This window comes from Geotrypetes seraphini, chromosome 13 (genome assembly GCF_902459505.1).
Source record: "Geotrypetes seraphini chromosome 13, aGeoSer1.1, whole genome shotgun sequence".
Lineage (NCBI taxonomy): Eukaryota > Metazoa > Chordata > Amphibia > Gymnophiona > Dermophiidae > Geotrypetes > Geotrypetes seraphini.
The window spans coordinates 68854439-68873706 of NC_047096.1; the positions used below are offsets into that span (position 1 = coordinate 68854439).

Consider the following 19268-nt stretch of genomic DNA (forward strand, 5'->3'; position numbering starts at 1 on the left):
CCCCACAGCGCTCTAAAATATGGCAGGAGGGATGCTGACTTCCTCCTTTCCTCCTGCCATCGGGCCAACTCCTTTCCTCCCCCCCCCCCAAAAAAAAAAAATAAATAAAAACAACACAGGAGGGATGCCCACTCCCTCCTGCCACTGGACATGGACCCCCACTTCCCCTCCCCTCTAAAAGTTGGGAGCAGGAGGGGTGCTCATTCCCTCTTGCTCCTCTAACGAACTGCGGGCCTTAGGCCCTGCCCCAGTTCATCATGTGCTTTCTGCCCTCTGCCGACATCCTCCGCGCCGCCTGAAGCCAATAAAACCCTAAGCCGCGCATGCGCACTCCTACCTGTGGGGACCTACAGTGCATGGAAAACGGGAGCATGCCTAAAACCTAAGCGACTTACAATAAAAACATCCAAAATCATTAAAACATACAATGCATGTTTACCTAGGTTTGTTCCCAGTAATAGAAATATTTTGTTATCTGCCATGAACTCGGAAGGGCTTTGGCGAACTATAAGTCAGAAGCTTAACCAGCCAATAGGCTGCAGTGAAAATCAGGACTGAAGGTTGCTAAGGCAGTGTCGCTGTAGCTACTGTTCGCATCTCCATCTGCAGTTCATTAGACAGACATTTGTAAAGAAACTTAGCCAGCCAATGGACTAACAGCAGACAATACAAGCTGCAGTGTAGGTATGGGGTTGAGAGGGTAAGAAAGGCTAAGGGAAAACATATTGAGTTGTAAAAGGGAGAAACAGAGCTGAAGTAAAAGGAAGACTGTGTCTGTAGCTACTGCACCCACCTCCCTCTGCAGGCCAACCTTAAAAAAACCACTGGTAGTTACCCCAACAACATTGAAAATTACAACACCACAGTCGAATAGTTACACAAGACAACCCAAACAACCACCTCATAATACAATACAATTGGTATTTGTATACCGCCAAAGCCTCATTCAAACAATGACATAACTAATATAATCATCATAAAACTCTCCCACTTTCCTCGCGTGAAGCTCGGTCTTTCAGGTACTATATATACGAGACTCCTGCTACCTCCATCCTGACACTTGCACACAGAAGGCTAACACTGGTACATACTAACTGTATATTTAATATTGATTCTGTTAGCCACACTAGGAATTTTTTTTTTTGAGGGAACACAATTATGTGTTAAGATGAAAAGTAGACATAACTCACAAGGATGGGGATGACAGCATGAATTAATGCAGCCGGAAACAGGATCTCTACTCTTCTAGAAGAGCAGCCATGTGAATCAGTAATGGAAAAATTATTGTACAGGCTGTAGCTAGAGTTTATGATCTAAGAAAACAAATGGGCAGCTAATCCTTAAGAAGCAGGATAGAAAAATCAGAGGCATAAATTTTTCCAACCAAAACAGATAAAAGATGCATCTACCAAAGTGGTCACCTGACCTGGAAAGCTTTTACCTAACTAAATCTTAGTCTAGAAAGTGGTCTCAGTTTCTGTGGGATTTAGAACCTTTCTACACTAGTGGAACACAGTATATGGGTCTCAGTAATTACCAGCATTTTGTATTCTTCAAATGGGTTAATTTGGAAGATACCACTGTAAGGGCAGTTGCTTGGCCAAGATCAGCAAACTTGAAGAACGGCAGGGGGAAAAGGGAGGGTTGTTTCCTTGTAATTTTACAGAAGCATGGCACAGCTAGGAAGAACAGCTGCATTGTCCTGAGGTTGTGAACAGAGCTTGTCCCCCTCTCTGTACGGGGCTGTGGGACTCTCTAAAGTCCCCAGCAGCTGCTTTTTCTATTCTGTACAGTCTCTGTTTAACAATACAAAAAAGGCCCTTTTTATCCTGTAGGCAGTAGCTGAATTTTTCAGTAATGATCTTATACTTAAAGGTTGGTACAGTGTTATGGTAACTGATGCAACCTTGTCTGCTACAGCCAAACCAAATGAGCTCACAAGGATTATAATTGCAGTCCAGATTCAATCAACACAGCCCATTCACCCACCCACCCAATTCCTACACATCTACTCTAACATTCATGCATTACCAGCAACTATTCCAAACATCACCCGCGTGGTGCATATCTTTGAGAACTACTGGCTTGTAAACTAAAAATGCAGCTTTTAAAAAAAGAAACCTTTAGAAATATAGACAATGTCTGTCACTGTGCATCTTAAAAGGCAAGATTTCAGTATTTCTACTGCAGAAGGTCCTAAGCTTGAGCTGTAAGAAAACACTTAAAACAGATTTTATTAACTCACACTTTTTCTTCTTAGGGCTGAACATGGACAGAAATCAGAGAACAAAAGGAAATAAATAAGCGCACAAAAGCTTACATTAATCCCAGTTATAGTTTAATCAAAAGTCTCTTGCACCAGTGTGAAAACTAGGCTACAGGGGCTGGCAGGATCAGTGCAGGGGTATTACCGTATATCTTCAAATATAAACAGATTTTTGCGCCCAAAAATGCAGGCTTCAGCTTATATTCGGGTCATCATCCACCTGCACCCTCCTGGACTTGTTGCAGGCCTCTGCCGGGCCTGCTGTATGGTCTGGTGGGGTGGGCCAAGACAAGAGAGATCCCTCCCATCTTCTGTCCCGGCCGACTCTGCTAAATATTTTTACCTCCCTCTCGCCTGTCCCCCGCATACCTTTCCCCTGGTGGTCCAGCGGTGTACCAGGCAGGCATGAGCGAGCTTTTTGCGCTCATGCCCTGCGCCGAACCCATCCCTGAACGGCCGCCTCAAGTTCTCATGGCCCAGTGGTGTACCGGGCATGAGAACTCGCAGCAGCCATTCAGCAAGCGGCTCAGCGCTGGACAGGAGCGATAGTTTGCTCCTGCCTGGTCCACCGCTGGTCCACCAGGGATTCATAAAGGTATGTGGGGGGAGGCAGGAGTGAGGCAAAAAAAAAAAAATTGAGTCGGCTGGGACAGGAGGGATCCCTCCTGTTCCAGGTCATTAAGCAGGCCTGGTAGAGGCCTGCAGTACATCAGGAAAGAGGGGGTACAGGGTGTAGAGCCTGGCAGGTGAGGGGGGCAGGGCACAGATCTTGGCAGGGAACATGAATATTAACCCCCCCTCCCCCGTCTTATATTTGAGTCAACCTTTTTTCCTCCTTATATTCGAGCATATATGCTAGGTAACCTAGGAAAACTGTAAGCTTTGTGACCCCTTCAATTATCTTGTACGCCCTTTGTCATCTCCCCACCACCAATAAAACCCCAAAAGTCAACACTAAGCAACCACTATCACTGCAAATGCACCCCTTCCCACAACAAACTTAACCATATTCAATTATGCATTAATATCTTTTACATAGGTAGTATAATTCCAAATTCAAAGTAGAGACCCACGTTTCTGCTCAATCAATTCACATAATCACAATGAGGAGCAAGGCTATATAATGAATACACGCTCAACTATACATTTGCGGCTGAATGTCATTTCTGAAGATGGAGTACCAATTTGAATATGTTTTGGAATAGAACATTTTGCATCTGTTATTTGGATAGAGGCATTTGATACCCCTGCGGAAACCCAGAAAGCAAAACAGTTGCTGTTGGGCAAAATTTAAGCGTTTCAAAGTTTTTACCTATTCCTATAGAGAAGACAAGATGCAGACTAATATTTTTGCACAATCAATAATATTTTTTATAACAAGAGTGTGGCGAAGTGGTTCAAGCTCCTTGTGACCCTGGGCAAGTCACTTAATCCCCCCAATGCCCCAAGTACATTAGACTATGAGCCCTCCAGGACAGACTGTTCTGAACTCTCCTGGGAGAATGGTATATAAAATAAATACAGTACTCCAGTAAAGACGCAGACATATAGCTGAGATTCTGGGTGTCTGAGGTCCTTTTTCCTTGGTTGTTTAATAACACTATAAATGAGTGTATTATATAGCTTTGCTCTTCATTGTGATTACATTAGTAGTGTACACATAATGAGTGCGATTTCCAAAAGTCATATTTACCCAGGTAGACTATGTGAAAATTGCACACAGGGAAGCTGGCAAGACCATGCACGGATGGTGCCTTGAATTGGGCTATCACAACCTGTTTTGTTTTGACTGCAGCTGCTCAAGCCCTGAAGCTACTGTTGCTGCCCAAGATGATCACCTAGTCTCCAGAATGGTTAAACCCTGGTTGGACTGTGCTTTCAAGGCTGTCAAAGCAAGGAACAAGATACAACCAATCCATCTCCTCCAAGCAGTACCTGAAGGGATAAAATGTTAAAACTGACCAAAAACAACCAAAACACAATCCTAGAAGTAATACCCATATATACTAAAAAAAAACCGAAATAAAAGAAAGCCATCAATCCTACTGATCATGTCTCAATTTGGCATTAGAATTTGTCTTTCTGCATTTTCTCTGTTCAGCTGTTAATTTAATACAGGGATAAGGGCATGTGTTAAATGCAGTTTTGCAACTCACCATAGCAGGCCATGAAAACTTTACAGAAGCTCCCAGAAATTTTATAGCTGATGCAGTAAATGTTCCTCACTACATTAATAATTTCTATATACATCATATACAAATGTTTGATTTGTTTAAAATTTTTAATAAGTTGGCACACACCTCTGTCTTCAACCACATTAAACCATGCAATTGTGTACAGTTTGCGTAAGCATTTCTTAAGAACATATAAACTCCTTTCCTTTTTACCCTCTGCTCCCTAATATATAATTACAGTTTGCATGATATATTAACACTAGATATTAATCAGAGGGTACTTACCCCTCACCCCAACCCCCCCAAAAAAACACTTAACTGAACCATGTGCACCAGTAAGTCAGCAGAAAAAAAACAAACATACTTTTGCTCTACAGCTCCTGACTCTTAATTAAATCCATGTAATTACCAACTGTAAACATTTTCAGTAAGAGTCCAGCAAGAGTATTGAAATTTTCACAGTATCTGTGAGCCAATGCAAGCTGTCTGAAACGTTAACTACCCGTTCTCCAAAGGCGCTTCCGTCATAGAGGTTTCACTGTGTCCTGCCTTGGAAAACTATTTGGATATTAAACAATGTCCACACAGTAAAGTCAAGGCATGACAGAATAGAAAGCATGCGCAGACACCTAGAAAAAGGGAAAGGCATGGCACCGCTTGGTTCTTGAAACAAGGAAGAGGAGAGAGCTTGGCACAGCCATCTTTAGAGGTGCTCTTTGCTTATAGGAATTGGGCAAGACCATGCAAATAAAGCATTCTGATGATGGAGGGGATGCTTGTTCTTCACACTCCTACCAAAGCAGTACCTACTTTTCTGAAGGAACATTACACCTGAGATGCCTTTCACTTTGTGTATCTGGGTCAAATCCATATTATTAAATTACATTAGTGACTTTTATTCTGCCATTACCTTACGGTTCAAGGTGGATTACACAAGAGATTATCTGGACACACTCCTACCAAAGCAGCACCTACTTTTCTGAAGGAACAATATTACACCTGAGATGCCTTTCACTTTGTGCCTCTGGGTCAAATCCATATTATTACATTACATTAGTGACTTTTATTCCGCCATTACCTTACGGTTCAAAGCAGATTACACAAGAGGTTATCTGGACATTTCCAGGAGAGTTACAAAGTAGAGTGGGTTACTTTGGGGGAGATCTGGACATTGTATCAGGGTCATATAAGATAGATAATTTAATTAGAAGGTTGTAGGATCTGGGGAAGACTGAAATGCTTCCTGCTGACCAGAGTGAGGAAGCGTAGGCTGCTTATTTTCAGGGATGCTTCAACAGTGCATAGCAAGTAGAGGGTAATTCTTTAATGACAGCACCAACATTTAAGCTCCAAATAGGTGTGTAAGTGCCAGTAGCATGGTAAGATGGGCCTGGCATCCCCCCTACCTCCTAGCGACTGGGGGGGGGGGTCTCTTAAATACAGTATTTTAAATCATATTCTTCACCAGCAGTGAGCAGGGATTCCTATCTGCCTGCTTGCACAAGTTTGAGTTTTCCCTCTGATGTAGCTTCCTATCCTGTGAAGATGAAGTTATGTCAGAGGGAGGGTTTAGGGCCAGCAGCAGCAGCAGGTAGGATCCCTGTTTGCTGCCTGTGAAGAATAAGATTTAAAAAGGGGTGGGGAGTGCATTTAAAAGACCCATCATGAGGGGGGGAAGATCCTTGGAGTTTTCAGCTAGTGTAGCTTAGGGTTCCCAGCTGCTGGATGGCACCCCTGCTGAGATGGTGCCCATGGCGGCTTGTCTCACCTTACTATGCTACTCCGACAGGGCGCAGTTTGCAGGTGGGTGTACATGTGGACAAAGTGTGGGAGAGGTGCACATTTATAAGCAGGACAGAGTATTCTATAAATTATGTTTCTATCTCTGGAAACTAGGCAAGCATTTATACTGGAGTTTTAAGAGCTCATGTCTGAACACATACACATGTATCTACCCAGTTAAGCTAGTATCCTACAAAATAAAGTAAGCTCCTATCTCCAAGTAGGTGCCTCTATCTGTTGTTGCTGTGTGTTTGCCTGTATGTGCATACATAATCGGAGGCCCTTTCTGTGGATAGCAGGACAGTTGCCAAACAGGTGGGTCACTACTACTCCTGCCCAAATTTTAGCTGATTATATCCCAGGGCCCTTCTGACTGATAGGCCAGGGGAAAATGGGCTATCTGATTTGGCAAGAATGCGTGGTGAATTGGAGCATACACACAAAATGAGGAAAAACTGAAATATACCTTCCTTACAACAGCTCACTAACTTGTTTATTATAAATTTTGGGTGTCTAAACTTAAAGCTCAATTTTGTTCTACACCCACTGCATTATGAAGATTTTAGATGCACTTAGAGCTCAGTCTTGCACCAGTGCTTCATAAACCAAATACACTAACTCTTCCCAAGGTCTTACGGCTCCCTGCTAACTTACAAGTCATACAGATCACATCACCGAAGGCAGACACAGCCCAGCCGATATACAAACGCCATTAATAAAGTAAAGTCAAAAGAATTTCCTTGCCTGGCTTAGACTAATTAACCGGTGAGCTGGTTCTGCTCTACAACCTTACTGAGCAGGGAATAGTTTTAAGACCAAAGTTTGTCTTCTTTTGGTCATTTTCCCTTCAGATACCATAAACCACCCTCACGGGCAAGTGTCTGGAAGAGCAAAGTCCTACAAGGTACTCAAAGGAGTCATATAATCCCAGGAAAATTCTGAAAAATTTTCCAGTATGTTTTAAAAGCTCCTCGCAAGGCATTCTAGGATGATTATTTTTCTTTAAAGACTACACATCCCGAAAGCTCTGACAGAGAAAGTGAACTTGGAAATGACTTTAGGTTTGTAGAGTCAGATAGTAAGCACAGACATCTTTCTCCAATCCAGTTTTACAGTCTACCATTACTCTAGGCTATACTCCACATGAGTCTTTCTGAAGATCCTTAGTATGAGTGCACAAATTGACAGAGGCTTTCCATCTTTCAGGATTCTTCTTCCTTTGTGCTGCCACCCTAACAAAATAGCAGCCTTACTGGGTCAGATCAATGGTCCATCAAGCCCAGTAGCCCATTCTCAGTGGCCAATCCCAAGGAGTAGCAACATTTCATGCTACCGATCCAGGGCAAGCAGTAGCTTCCCCCATGTCTTTCTCAATAACAGACTATGGACTTCTCCTCCAGGAAATTGTCTAAACTCAATAAACTGCCCTTTCATGAGATCAAAAAGTTATCCCAAAGCTTTATCCAGAAACTAGGATTGCATTTATCACTGGTGCATCACTTCCAAGCAGCCTCTATGCCATCTACAGACAGCTTCTATTCTTGTTTATTTTCAGATCCCGCGATAAAACGATAGGATGTGGGGACAGGACCCACATCTGGGTTCAAAGCACTCATACTACTTTATCAAAGAGTTCTTCAGAAAGAATAGACATAGATATTTCAGTAGGGGGCAATGCAACCACTGGAGCAAACCTTTACTACCCAAGAAACCTTGTTTTTATTTTTATTTTTTGTTAAACAGGAGAAAGACACTTATTTGTTCTCAAAAGCTGAGAATAGCAGATTTGAGACTCAACTGTCAAATGAGGATTTCTCTGATCAACTGATCACAACCAACAGGTTCCATTGTAAGAAGTAAACCTCTATTTAACAACTTTTTCTGACTATTGGATGGGGAGTGAAAGGGGTTCCTAACTCTAGATCAATGGCTACAAATAGGTCTGGTTTTCCAGGAACATAAAATTGCTTTGTTTCTTAAATCACCTATGTGCAGATCTCTCTGAAGAATACTCGCTGACAAACTGTGGTTACCTCAAAATCCGGACCTGCTGAAAGCCCTGAACATTCGTAGCACATAGTACACCAAGGAACACCATCTCCTGATGTTTAGCAGATTAAGCTGGCCTAGATTTTAATTCAAGTTTACTTAAGCAGTCTGAGCTTATGTCTTTGATCAGGAAAGAGCTTCTTAGCTGTTCAGTAGCAGTTTACAAAATTTGGTACGGGAAATTTTCCCTAAGCACTAAAGAAGGTGGGGGGGGGGGGAGAGGAGCCTAGCAACCCCCTAAGCTTTTCTTTAGCACTCTCTCCCTCTACATCTATTTCCAACCTGACACAAGGAACTGAGCAGCAAATATTTTTTTAAACACCCCTGCATATCACTCCTCCAGACTCACAAGATACCCATTCAGAAGAGAATCTGCTTAAGAGCCTGAGTAAATGACATAGGAACGTTAAATAATAACATTCCATCAGTGACCCCCAAGAACCATGTTTCCAGTCCTTAAACACTAAACTGCACAGGGCAACAAGCCCCACTTAACACATTCCTGGTTTTCCTTAACTGCTTTTTAGAGGCTATGTGTTTGCTACTTTATGATAAATGCCCACAAGTATGTTTGGAGTGCCCATCACAAAGTTACCGACATTTATACTGGATGTGGCTGGGTCGGGTATGCAAAATATCCCTACAATTTCTCTCTTTTTAAAAAAAATTTACATTTATTCTTCCTCCCTCCCAGGTAAAGAACAAATATTTACTTTTGGAGAGCACAGACAAAAAAAAACCCCCAAAAAAAGAGAACTAGCACTTTTGTTACCTGGATCATTGAACCCTATTTGTCCCCAATTTGAGCAGACAATTCAGCAGCTGGCAGGAGGGATTAAAAGGGTACAAACCTTTTTCTTTTCCTTTTGTTTCTTTTTAATAAAGTTAATAAAACAAAAAAATTAATTATCCTTTTGCTTTTCTTCACTTTTCTATCTCTTCAAAGCAGACTCCTTTGCTTCACACACACAAAATATGAGAGGTATCCAACTGAGACTAGGAAACTGCTCCAAGGACAGTGAGACATGATGGCATAAAGAAGGAGTCTCTGACTTAAAGTGTCCATATTCCAAGTTAAAACAGGGCAGGCAACTTCCAGGTTTATTAGCCAAACTGGAAGAAGAAATTTCCAGGCCCAGAAGCTGTAATGAAGAAGTTAACAATCAATATTAATACTATATACCGGTACACAATTATAAAACAAGGGGAAAGGGAAGTAGAAGTTGAGACAACACGGTTCATAAACAAAATCGCGCGAGACAACGGCGCGCAGACAACCGAGCGCAAGGTTGATGGCGCGCCGAAGAAAAGCACTATTTTAAAGGGTTCCGACGGGGGGTGTTGGTGGGGAACCCCCCTATTTTACTTAACAGACATCACGCTGGCGTTGTGGGGGGTTGTAACCCCCCTCATTATACTTGAAACCGAACTTTTTGCCTGTTTTTTAGGGAAAAAGTTCAGTTTTAAGTATAATGTGGGGGGTTACAACCCCCCAAACCCCCCACAACGCCAGCGCAATGTCTGTTAAGTAAAGTGGGGGGGGGGTTCCCCCCCACACCCCCCGTCGGAGCCCTTTAAAATAGTGCTTTTCTTCGGCGCGCCGTCAACCTTGCGCTCAGTTGTCTGCGCGCCATTGTCTCGCGCGATTTAGTCCCGTCACCGATAACACAACCCACCCACATATTGTGCTTGGATTTCACTGAACCTATGCAAAGCTTTAAACTGAACGAGAGCACACACAGTGCAACAATAGTCCAGATGAGTTAGAAGCAATAGAAAATCAAATAAACTGGTAACGACCCATCAAGTCACCAGCACGCTGCTGCTTAATTTAGAGATCTTGAATATTAGTCAGGAGATGCTCTGCACCTACAGCAACAGAATACACTAAACCAGGGATAGGCAATTTTGGTCCTCGAGAGCTGGAGCCAGGTCAGGTTTTCAGGATGTCCACAATAAATATGCACGAAGGAGATTTGCATCTCAAGGAGGCAATGCATGCAAATCCATCTCATACATATTCATTGTGGATATCCTGAAAACCTGTCCTGGCTCCGGCTCTCGAGGACCGGAATTGCCTACCCCTGCACTAGACCATTATGTGATCTGCCCAAGAACAGCCACACCTACACAAAGCGAAGACAAGTTACAGGCCCCATGATAGGAACCTCAGTGAGGGCTATATTACTCACAGAGAGTAAACAGCAAATGTTAAGAACCTACCTTCAAAGCTGAAACCACCTGGACCACCAAAGAACGCCTTGAAGATATTATTGGCATCAAAATCTACAGGGCAGAGAAGGAAAAGAGCTTTGTTAATGAATTTATTGCAGTTAACTAAGGGGTCGACTTTCAGCCAGCACTTTTTAGATGGGCCATGTCAGGCCACTGGCACTGAATATCCAGATTTATGCGGCCAGCTCTCATATGCACTCAAGTGCAATATTCAGCACAGAACTGCATAAAGATCAGTCCAATTTAAATGCTAAACTTAGGCAGTTGGTGCTGAATATTGGTACTTAACTGCATAAGTGCCAACTCCACCCTCGCACCATCCACAAAAGTTGTTTAGCGGTCTGTGGTGATATTCAGCAGCACTAACTGATGAAGTGCTTCTGAATATCCATGGATAGCCTCAGACGAGCAATTTAACCAGCCTATGAAACTGCTTTTTAATATAAAAGCCAAGGTTTTTATTATCTTGTAAACTGTGTTCACTTTTGACTACCTTTCCAACTTTAGTTGAGAAGTAAATGTGTGAAATGGGTGGGAAATCCCAAGGGCCCCCAAACTGGGAGGGGGGATGTCTAAGCTAGGGGTCCTTCAATAATTCAGCACAACCGCACTTGCTCTCTTCAAAAGGCCAAAGGCAGCAGTTCCTACGTGCTGCATACGGGATGACCTGGAAGCCTTCCCTCTGATATGTTTTGAATCAAAGGGAAGACTTCCAGGTCATGTACTGTAGAAACCACTGCCCAGGGTCTCCTGAAGAAGTAGAAGGAAGAAGAAATTCTGCATGGAGGGAGGGGAAGAGAACTATTATATGGTGATTATATTGAGGGGGGCACAATGTTCTATCTAGCTACAGCACTGGTAAAATTCTGTAAATAAACTGAAGCCAGAGCCACAGTGGATTTTGCTTATTCTCAGCTCTACAGCATGAGATTCTTTATATTTAGGGTCATTCAATGTAATCTGTGCCCAACATGTGTTCTTTTCCACCTTCCCATTCTCTGGGTCCTCTGCCAGTGTGCCCAAACCTCCAGATATGCTGAGGAGCAGACAAACTACAATTAATTCCTGATGTAATTACTTCTTTAGTTCTAGTTGTCTTTAACCCCTTCTGAACCACCACTAAAAAAATCTATGGCTCTGTTGTAATGTTGATTTATTTATTTAGGAGAATGTGTTTGAAAACAACAGAGTATTGGCTAAACAACTATACACTGACAACTGAAATCAGTGAAGCTCCCCATTTTTCCCTCATTTAAGACAATATTGGTGTTTGCATTTTTTTTTAAAATGCCCCCTCACCACCAAGCATGTGGTTAACGACTGAACAATCTCAAGATGCCTACCCCTAGATATGTCCCTCAGGAACAAAGAGTACCCATCCCGAGCATCATAGGCAGGAACTTATGAAGTGTGGAGGAATTATCTGAGATGCCACTGTTCCCTGCTTACCTCCCATATTCATTCCATCCTCATCAAGGTCTTGCCCACTGTCATAACGAGCTTTCTTCTTCGGGTCTGACAGGATGGTGAAGGCTTCCCCTACCTCCTTGAACTTTTTTTCTTCCTCTTTCTGAATTTCTGTTGTAGCTGCACTGTGTCGATCTGACAAAAGTCAAAAAGCGCATTTCAGACAAAAGTTACACCTTTGTTAAAGTATTTAGCTAAATGCTTCCTGTATGTCAGGCAGGAAAGCTTTTTCAAGCATTACAATACAATAAAACACTGAGTGTATGAGACTTGGAGAAGAGACAGCTGAGTGGAGATATAAGAGATCTATATAACCCTGAATGGTACATGTGAATCGATTTTTAAAAGTACAAAAAGACTAGGGCACTGTTTCTCAACTCGGTCCTAGAGTATTTCAGGATATCCACAATGAATATGCATGAAAGAAATCTGCATACACTGCCTCCATTATATGCAAATCTCTTTCATGCATATTCATAATATATATCCTGAAAACCTGACTGGCAAGGGACCGAGTTCAGAAACACTGGACTAGGGTACCCTTCATGAAATTACATAGTAGCCTATTTAAAACAAACAGGAGAAAACATTTCACTCAATATATAGTTAAGCTCTGGACTTCACTGCTGGAATGTGTGACAAAAGCAATTAGTGTATCAGGGTTTAAAAAAAAAAAAAAAAGATTTGGACAAATTCCTGGAGGAAAAGTCCATAAACCATTACTCAGACCTGGGGAATATTCTTGGGGATAAGTAGAATGGAATCTTGTGACTTGGATATACCACTGCTACAAACAGGATACTGGACTAGATGGCAGAGCTGTAGAGTTGGTGCACCAAACCTTCGAAGCAGACTCCTCTATTTTTCTACTGTCTGACTCCAGCTCCAATTTCTACTGATTTTATTAGACTTTAAATCTTTTGGTCTAAATCTAAAGTACTGGTAAATATAACTTTTTATCAGTACTTTAGATCTAGGATAAAGATGCGAGTTTATCATTTTATACTTATGTTTTTTAAATTTATTTTGAAGCTAGCATCAGAGTTGGTTAAATTTTTACTGACTGCTTCCACTCAAAATTGCTTCATACTCTGACTCCAACTACACACCCTTGCTAGATGGACCTTTTGGTCTGACTATTATGTTCTAATGATAAGGAAAAAAGTCAAAAGTCAAGATGTCAAGAACAAGCATGTTTTCTTGCATGGGTCCCCAGGAATGGAATCGAGTACCTATGTACATACGACAGCAGGGAAATGTACGTACCTTTAAGAAGTTATTGAAAAGCCATTTATTTTGCAATATGAAATATGGGACTGAGTCTATAATGGCGTAAGCGCTGGTTGCTGCTTTATTGGTGTATGTACGTGTGTTTTAAATACTGTGTATGTTCTTACTGAAAAATGCTTTAAACAAACAAAGCAAACTCTCCTGCTACATAATCAAATTCACCTAGCTTTCTTAATTACACAGGTATATTTAAAGGATTCTTGGCCTATTCAAATGGCTCTAGCACGCAGTAAAAACTTGGAGATTCAAACTACTAAGAAATAGGCTTTTTAAAACACCCTGTAAGAATGACATCAAAGTTGGTAAGGTTGAAGACTTACACAAAAGAGGAACACCAGCAATGTAACAGACTGATAGAAAAAGAAACAATTAGCCACCTGTCTGAAGACCAAGCCCAATTCAGGACAACTATTCAGAAGGTCACCATGAGCTGAAACTGACTCAATGGCCTTAACAAAAAAACAAAGAATAAAAAGAAAAACTAACATCTGATCTGCACTGCAGTAGAAGTCACTATACACCCGTTGAGGCATATAGAAGCCCTAGTTGTGCTATCCTCTCACTTCAACCAAAGACATCGGTCACAGAATCTATTAAAAATCAGATACTAGCTTATATAACAAACTAAAATCTAGCACTCCACAGTAATTTTAGAAATCCTAGGACACAGTTCTTCAACTGCCGGTCCGCAGACCGGTGCTAGTCTGTAGAAAATTTCTGCCGGCCCACACAGGGCCGGCGAGATCAAGTAGGCAGTTAAATTTCCTGCCGACTGCGGTACCTCCCAGCCTCAGGCTGCCGACGTCGGGGCCTTCCCTCTGTGAGTCTCGCCTATTCGGAAATAGGAAGTTGAAATAAAATAGGCGGGACTTGGCAGCTTGTCTTGATCGCCGCCCCAGCAGAGTTGCTGAAGAGGGCCGCGGGGAAGTTGCAAGTAGAACGATCGAGCTACAGATTCAGGTGCAGGTGGAGGGAGATGGTCAGCGTGTGCGAGCAAGATCCTGGGGAGCCTTCACAGTGGCTGTCTCCCCTCCCACCAGCTCTCCTACTTGCCAGGGCAGTGATTTACCGGCAACTTCCTGCAGGCAAGTACTGAGAGTTGCTGGAAGGGGAGGAAGCCACTGTAGGAGGCTGGAAAGCTGCTGGATAAAGGGAGAGCTGTTACTGGACTTGAAGGGAGTTAGAAGGAGAGATGATGCTGGGAGGGGAGGAGGGAAAGGGATGGGAAGAGAGTTAATGTTGGATAGAGGGAGGAGGGAAGGGAGAAGAAGGAGAGATGCTGCTGGGAGGAGAGGAGGGAAAGGAATGGGAAGAGAGTTAATGTTGGATAGAGGGAGGAGGGAAGGGAGAAAGAAAAAAGGAAGGAAACAGCTGGCAGGGAGATTACAGGAGGGGAAGGGGGTTAGGGTGGAATGGAGAGATCAGATGAGGGAAAGGGGAGAGAGAGGAATGAGAAAGTAGAGAGACATTGATGCTGGAAAGGGGGTCAGCAGAGAAATGAGAGAGGGATAAAGATGCTAGATCTGGTGTAGGAGAGATAAAAATGAAGAAGGCAGTGAAGCTGGAATGAATGATGTAAAAAGGAGAGAAGAGGAACAGGCTGGATGGACAGGGAAGAGGGGCATAGAAAGAAGTCAGATACATATGGAAGGGGGAGAGGGCAGACATTGGATGGAACGGGCAGATGCTGGAAGGAAAAGAGTGAAAAGAAGATGAAAGCAGAAACCAGAGACAACAAAAGGTAGAAAAAAATAATTTTATTTCTATTTTGTCATTAGAATATATCAGATTTGAAATATATATCCTGCTAGAGACATAACTGGGGACTGCAGTATTCTGTTAGCATGATATTTCTATGTAGCATTCTATAATAACTTGGCTTGTTCAGTTTTCTTGATAGTAGAGGGGATATATGTGAAGGGGAGGGGAGACAGGGGTTTTGTTGGTCCGTGCTCTGTATATTTGTATTTATAAAATCACAATTGTTCAGAATATTGTTTCTTTTTATACTTTAATAAAATATGTTCAATATAAAATCATAATTGCAGCTTGTGCAGATGGGATCAGATGGTTTGCGGGGACCGAGCTCGCGGAGATGGGGCGTAAACGGGATTTTTAGTCCTAGTAGTTTGTCGGTCCACAAAATAATTATTTTATTTCTGCCGGTCCACGGGTGTAAAAAGGTTGAAGAACACTGTCCTAGGACAAATCTTAAGGGTTCACTTACTCTCAAAGGGAATAGTCTAGCGGTGTGCCAACCCCGTACCTGGGTGATGCATCAGAGCACGCTTCCGGTACGCCTTCTTGATTTCATCTTCCGAGGCATTCTTGTCCACCCCCAGGATTTTGTAGTAATCTTTCCTTTTGCTTTTCTTAAGCTCCATCTGGGCATTCTTGAGCAGCTGCTTGTGTTCTGGTGAAAAAGTACCAATGAGCTACTAAGGTAAACATTTTCTGGTCCAGAAAGAAAAAGCTCCTTCTTAGCTCTCTCTACATTTATGCAAAATCTGAATGCCAGTCTTATTAAGTAGAGCAACACAGCCTTGGTCACTTTGGAGACAAACTGCTCTAATAGTAAGACAAATTTATCTAGTTTTGGTTTACCTCTTGAGAAAGACCATCTTTGTTTTGTCTCATTTTTAGAGTTCAACATTACTAAATCTTTGTCGAAGGCACTGACAAATCTACACCTCCAGACAGAGAAAAAGGGAAAGAAGACGCACAGTCTCTTCTTATATGCAACAGAACCCTCAACCTGCCAAAATGATTGCATTTTTTTAAACACTGGATTTTACCCTGTAACCCACTTCCAGGGGTGTCCAACCTTTTGGTTTCCCTGGGCCGCATTGGCCCAAAAAAATGTTTCTTGGGCCACACAAACACTGCAGCAAGACAGAAGAGGGAGCCGGCAAGACGGTGCTGCACAAAATACTTCATGGGGCCGCAGGTTGGACACCCTACACTAGACAATTAGATGTGGTGGTATTCTTATCCTGGTAGATGGGAGGTGGGTAGGATGACTAAAACAGCATGGTCATTCTCCCTTATCCTTTCTGGATTATTTCACTGAGTAATGTTATAAGCTACTTGACCACATAGGATAGTGTTTGACACAGTTAAGAAGATGATTATAAAATTTTCCTGAGTAAATATGCGTAAGTAAGTTGGGATTTTATTACTACTTTTGTGTAATACATATTAACTGCTAATTTCCTTTCATTAAGTTCCTACAGACCAGTCCAGATTCATAGGTTTATGCTCTTCACCAGCAGAGTATGAGAACCACTGGACTGAAATCAATCTACAAGAACCTGTGCAACCCACAACCGCAACCAGACCAACTAGCAAATATCTCCACCAAAAAACAGAAAGGCAATGTAACCAATCCTGAAGGGCAATGGACACCAAACACAAATTTCTTTAATGTTCACTCATAAAATTCTTGGTTCAAAATGTGGACTTGAGATTGTTTGAAGTAAAATTATTCTTGTATTTTTTTCTTCTTTTTCTCTTTAATATTATGTTAAACAAACAATCTTTCTGTACAAAATGTTTGATTTTGATAAATGTAAAATTTGATAAATAATAATAAAAAAAAAATTTGGCCCGCCAATATATAGAAAAAAAAAACCTGATCCTTTTTTAAACTTTCTTGTAATTTGTTGGGCAACTTTCTGACATATGCTCACCTCTTTCACAGTGATCTAGATATCCCTACAGATCCACAGGATACAAACTCCCAGGGAAGGATCAGGATACTATGGACTGAAACCAAGCAAAATGCTCTTCAAAGAAGATCTGGGAAACCTGGTGAATATCACGGAGGAGTCCAAGCTTCATAGTTTCTAAGACAAAATTGCATGAAGGGTGAAGAAAGAAGCTGGTCCCATTACAGCTATTATCACCATTTCCAGTTTGCAGTCACAAACACCATTCCTTTCAGAATGGTAGTCAAGCAGGCAATCAAATAACTTGAATCTCTGAGGTTTTACTTCTCTCAGGGATGGGCAAGGTGCCCACCTTTCTGCTTTGGACCACTTTGTCCCCATCCTCATGGCAGCCATGCATGCTATGCTACAGATCTTTTTCAAATCGAGAAAAGGTAAAACTGCTTTCAGAATTGTCTGGAGAACTGGAATATACTTTTATTACTTCAACCCTTGATAGGTAATAGATAGAACCTTGATAGGTAATAGTGGCTATATAGCCAGGACAATTTTTTAGCAGCCTTGTAATTTAAGAAGTTTTTTTTTTTTTGGGGGGGGAGGGGGTTGAGCCACTGAATTTCTTTTCTTGATCTGCATATTCCATCTTTCTCCCAAAGTATTCTCTGAAAAAGTTTTACTGGTTTCATTTATTACTGACAAGGATTTAAAGGGCATCCATTTTGGGACATCTTGTTGTTTTGAGTCAGTGCTCTTAAGACACAACAGAGATAGCAGCCCGAATACTACACTTTTTCCAATCTCTTGGCTATATGGTTACACTCTTCTAGGGCAAGCTAGTTTCTTATCTACACTTCTTAGGCGAGAGATTCTTCACTTGTCACTGTAAGGTTTCCTTTGAGCTCAGGAGGTATGCCAATTTAATTCTACATCTGCTTGCCTCTATGCAACATGGAGCCTTGATCATGGGGCCAGATTAAGTGCTGAAATCAATGGTAGTGTCCATAAATTTAATTTTGTGGTCTCAGACTCACATGAAGTTCTTACTGGATTATCTGTTCTCTTACTGGTTGCTACATTCCTATAGTTACAAGTGCAGTCTACTCTTGGAATTCCTAGCATGCTGCAGTTCAGCATTATGTTCCAAGATATCAGCCTTGAATCTTCCATTTGGATAATAATAATAATAATATCAGCAGCCTGTGATTGGGGTGTTCTCTATCAGGATCAGGTGGCATAACTGACTCCAGACCAAGCTCCGAGGGCATCTTCTTCCTAAGAGTTAACTGCAGTGGCTTAAATCAACCAATAAGGAAATATGAAAAGCATTTTCTTCTATCTTCAGCATTTATTGCCATAATACAAGAATTCCTTCATTTCAAAAGTTCACATTTTTGTGGACATCACAAAGATTTGTAACAGAGTAGACACTCCAGAAGGACTGGGCAATGTGAAAAGTGATCTAAAAAAGATTAGAAGAATGGTCTAATGTTTGGCAGTTACAATTTAATGCGAAGATGTGTAGAGTGATGCACATGGGGTGTAGAAACTCAAGAGAGCTGTATTTGCTAGGGGGTGAGAGGCTGATAAGCATAGGCTGGGGAGAGGGACCTTGTACAAGTCATTGGTGAGGCCCCATTTGGAATGTTGTGCTTAACGTTGGTGACCATATCTTGCTAAGATGTTAAGAAAATCTGAGGTGGTTCAAATAAAGGCAACAAAAATGGTATGGGGCTTGTGCCAAAAGACTTATGAGAAGAGATTTTGAAGACCCGAAAATGTATACCCTAGAGAAGAGGGAGATAAGATACAGATGTTTAAATACTTAAAAGGTACAGTTACAAGATCCTTCATCCGAAATCCTTGGATCAGGCATTTTTCAGTGTAAGCTCCTTTTCTACCCGGCTACTGGAAAAGGGGCATATTAAATATTTCTTTAGAGTAGGGCTGTGAGACAGGACCAGCACTATGCTGGCAGGCCATTTCAAGCACTATTCACACAGTCTCTCACCCCTCCGATAAAGTCATATCACTCCAGTAACTGCAAACTCAACACCAACTTTTATTTCTTCTTTTCCAACAGGAACAGAGGCACTCTCTTTAACAATCTGGTTTCAGAACAGGTAACACTATTTACAGCAGCTCTCCCAATAACCAATTTCCTAGAAAAGATCCTCTGTTTTGGATGGACCTTGATCATCAGATCTCCCACCCAAAGCATGAGCTTAAGAGCCCTCTGATTATATCACTCATTTTTTTAAATCCACCACTGCTTGGGTCTCATACACTGCAAGCCAGAAATTGCTGGAACCAAAGCTGGGTTTCCTATTGCCTTCTGGA

The 19268-nt window shown here is 41.9% G+C and overlaps 1 protein-coding gene across 1 annotated transcript in view; it reads right to left on the reverse strand.

Moving 5' to 3' along the window:
* Positions 1-8401: 8401 nt before the first annotated feature.
* The window catches only part of DNAJC7 (DnaJ heat shock protein family (Hsp40) member C7), a 57209-nt gene continuing 46342 nt past the window's right edge, over positions 8402-19268 (reverse strand). The window contains exons 11-14 of the mRNA XM_033918463.1: positions 15530-15676; positions 11956-12108; positions 10495-10557; positions 8402-9413 (exon numbers count right to left, since the gene is read on the reverse strand). Coding sequence (XP_033774354.1) covers positions 9376-9413; positions 10495-10557; positions 11956-12108; positions 15530-15676 — 401 coding nt within the window. The 3' untranslated portion in view covers positions 8402-9375. The remainder of the gene's footprint in view (positions 9414-10494; positions 10558-11955; positions 12109-15529; positions 15677-19268) is intronic.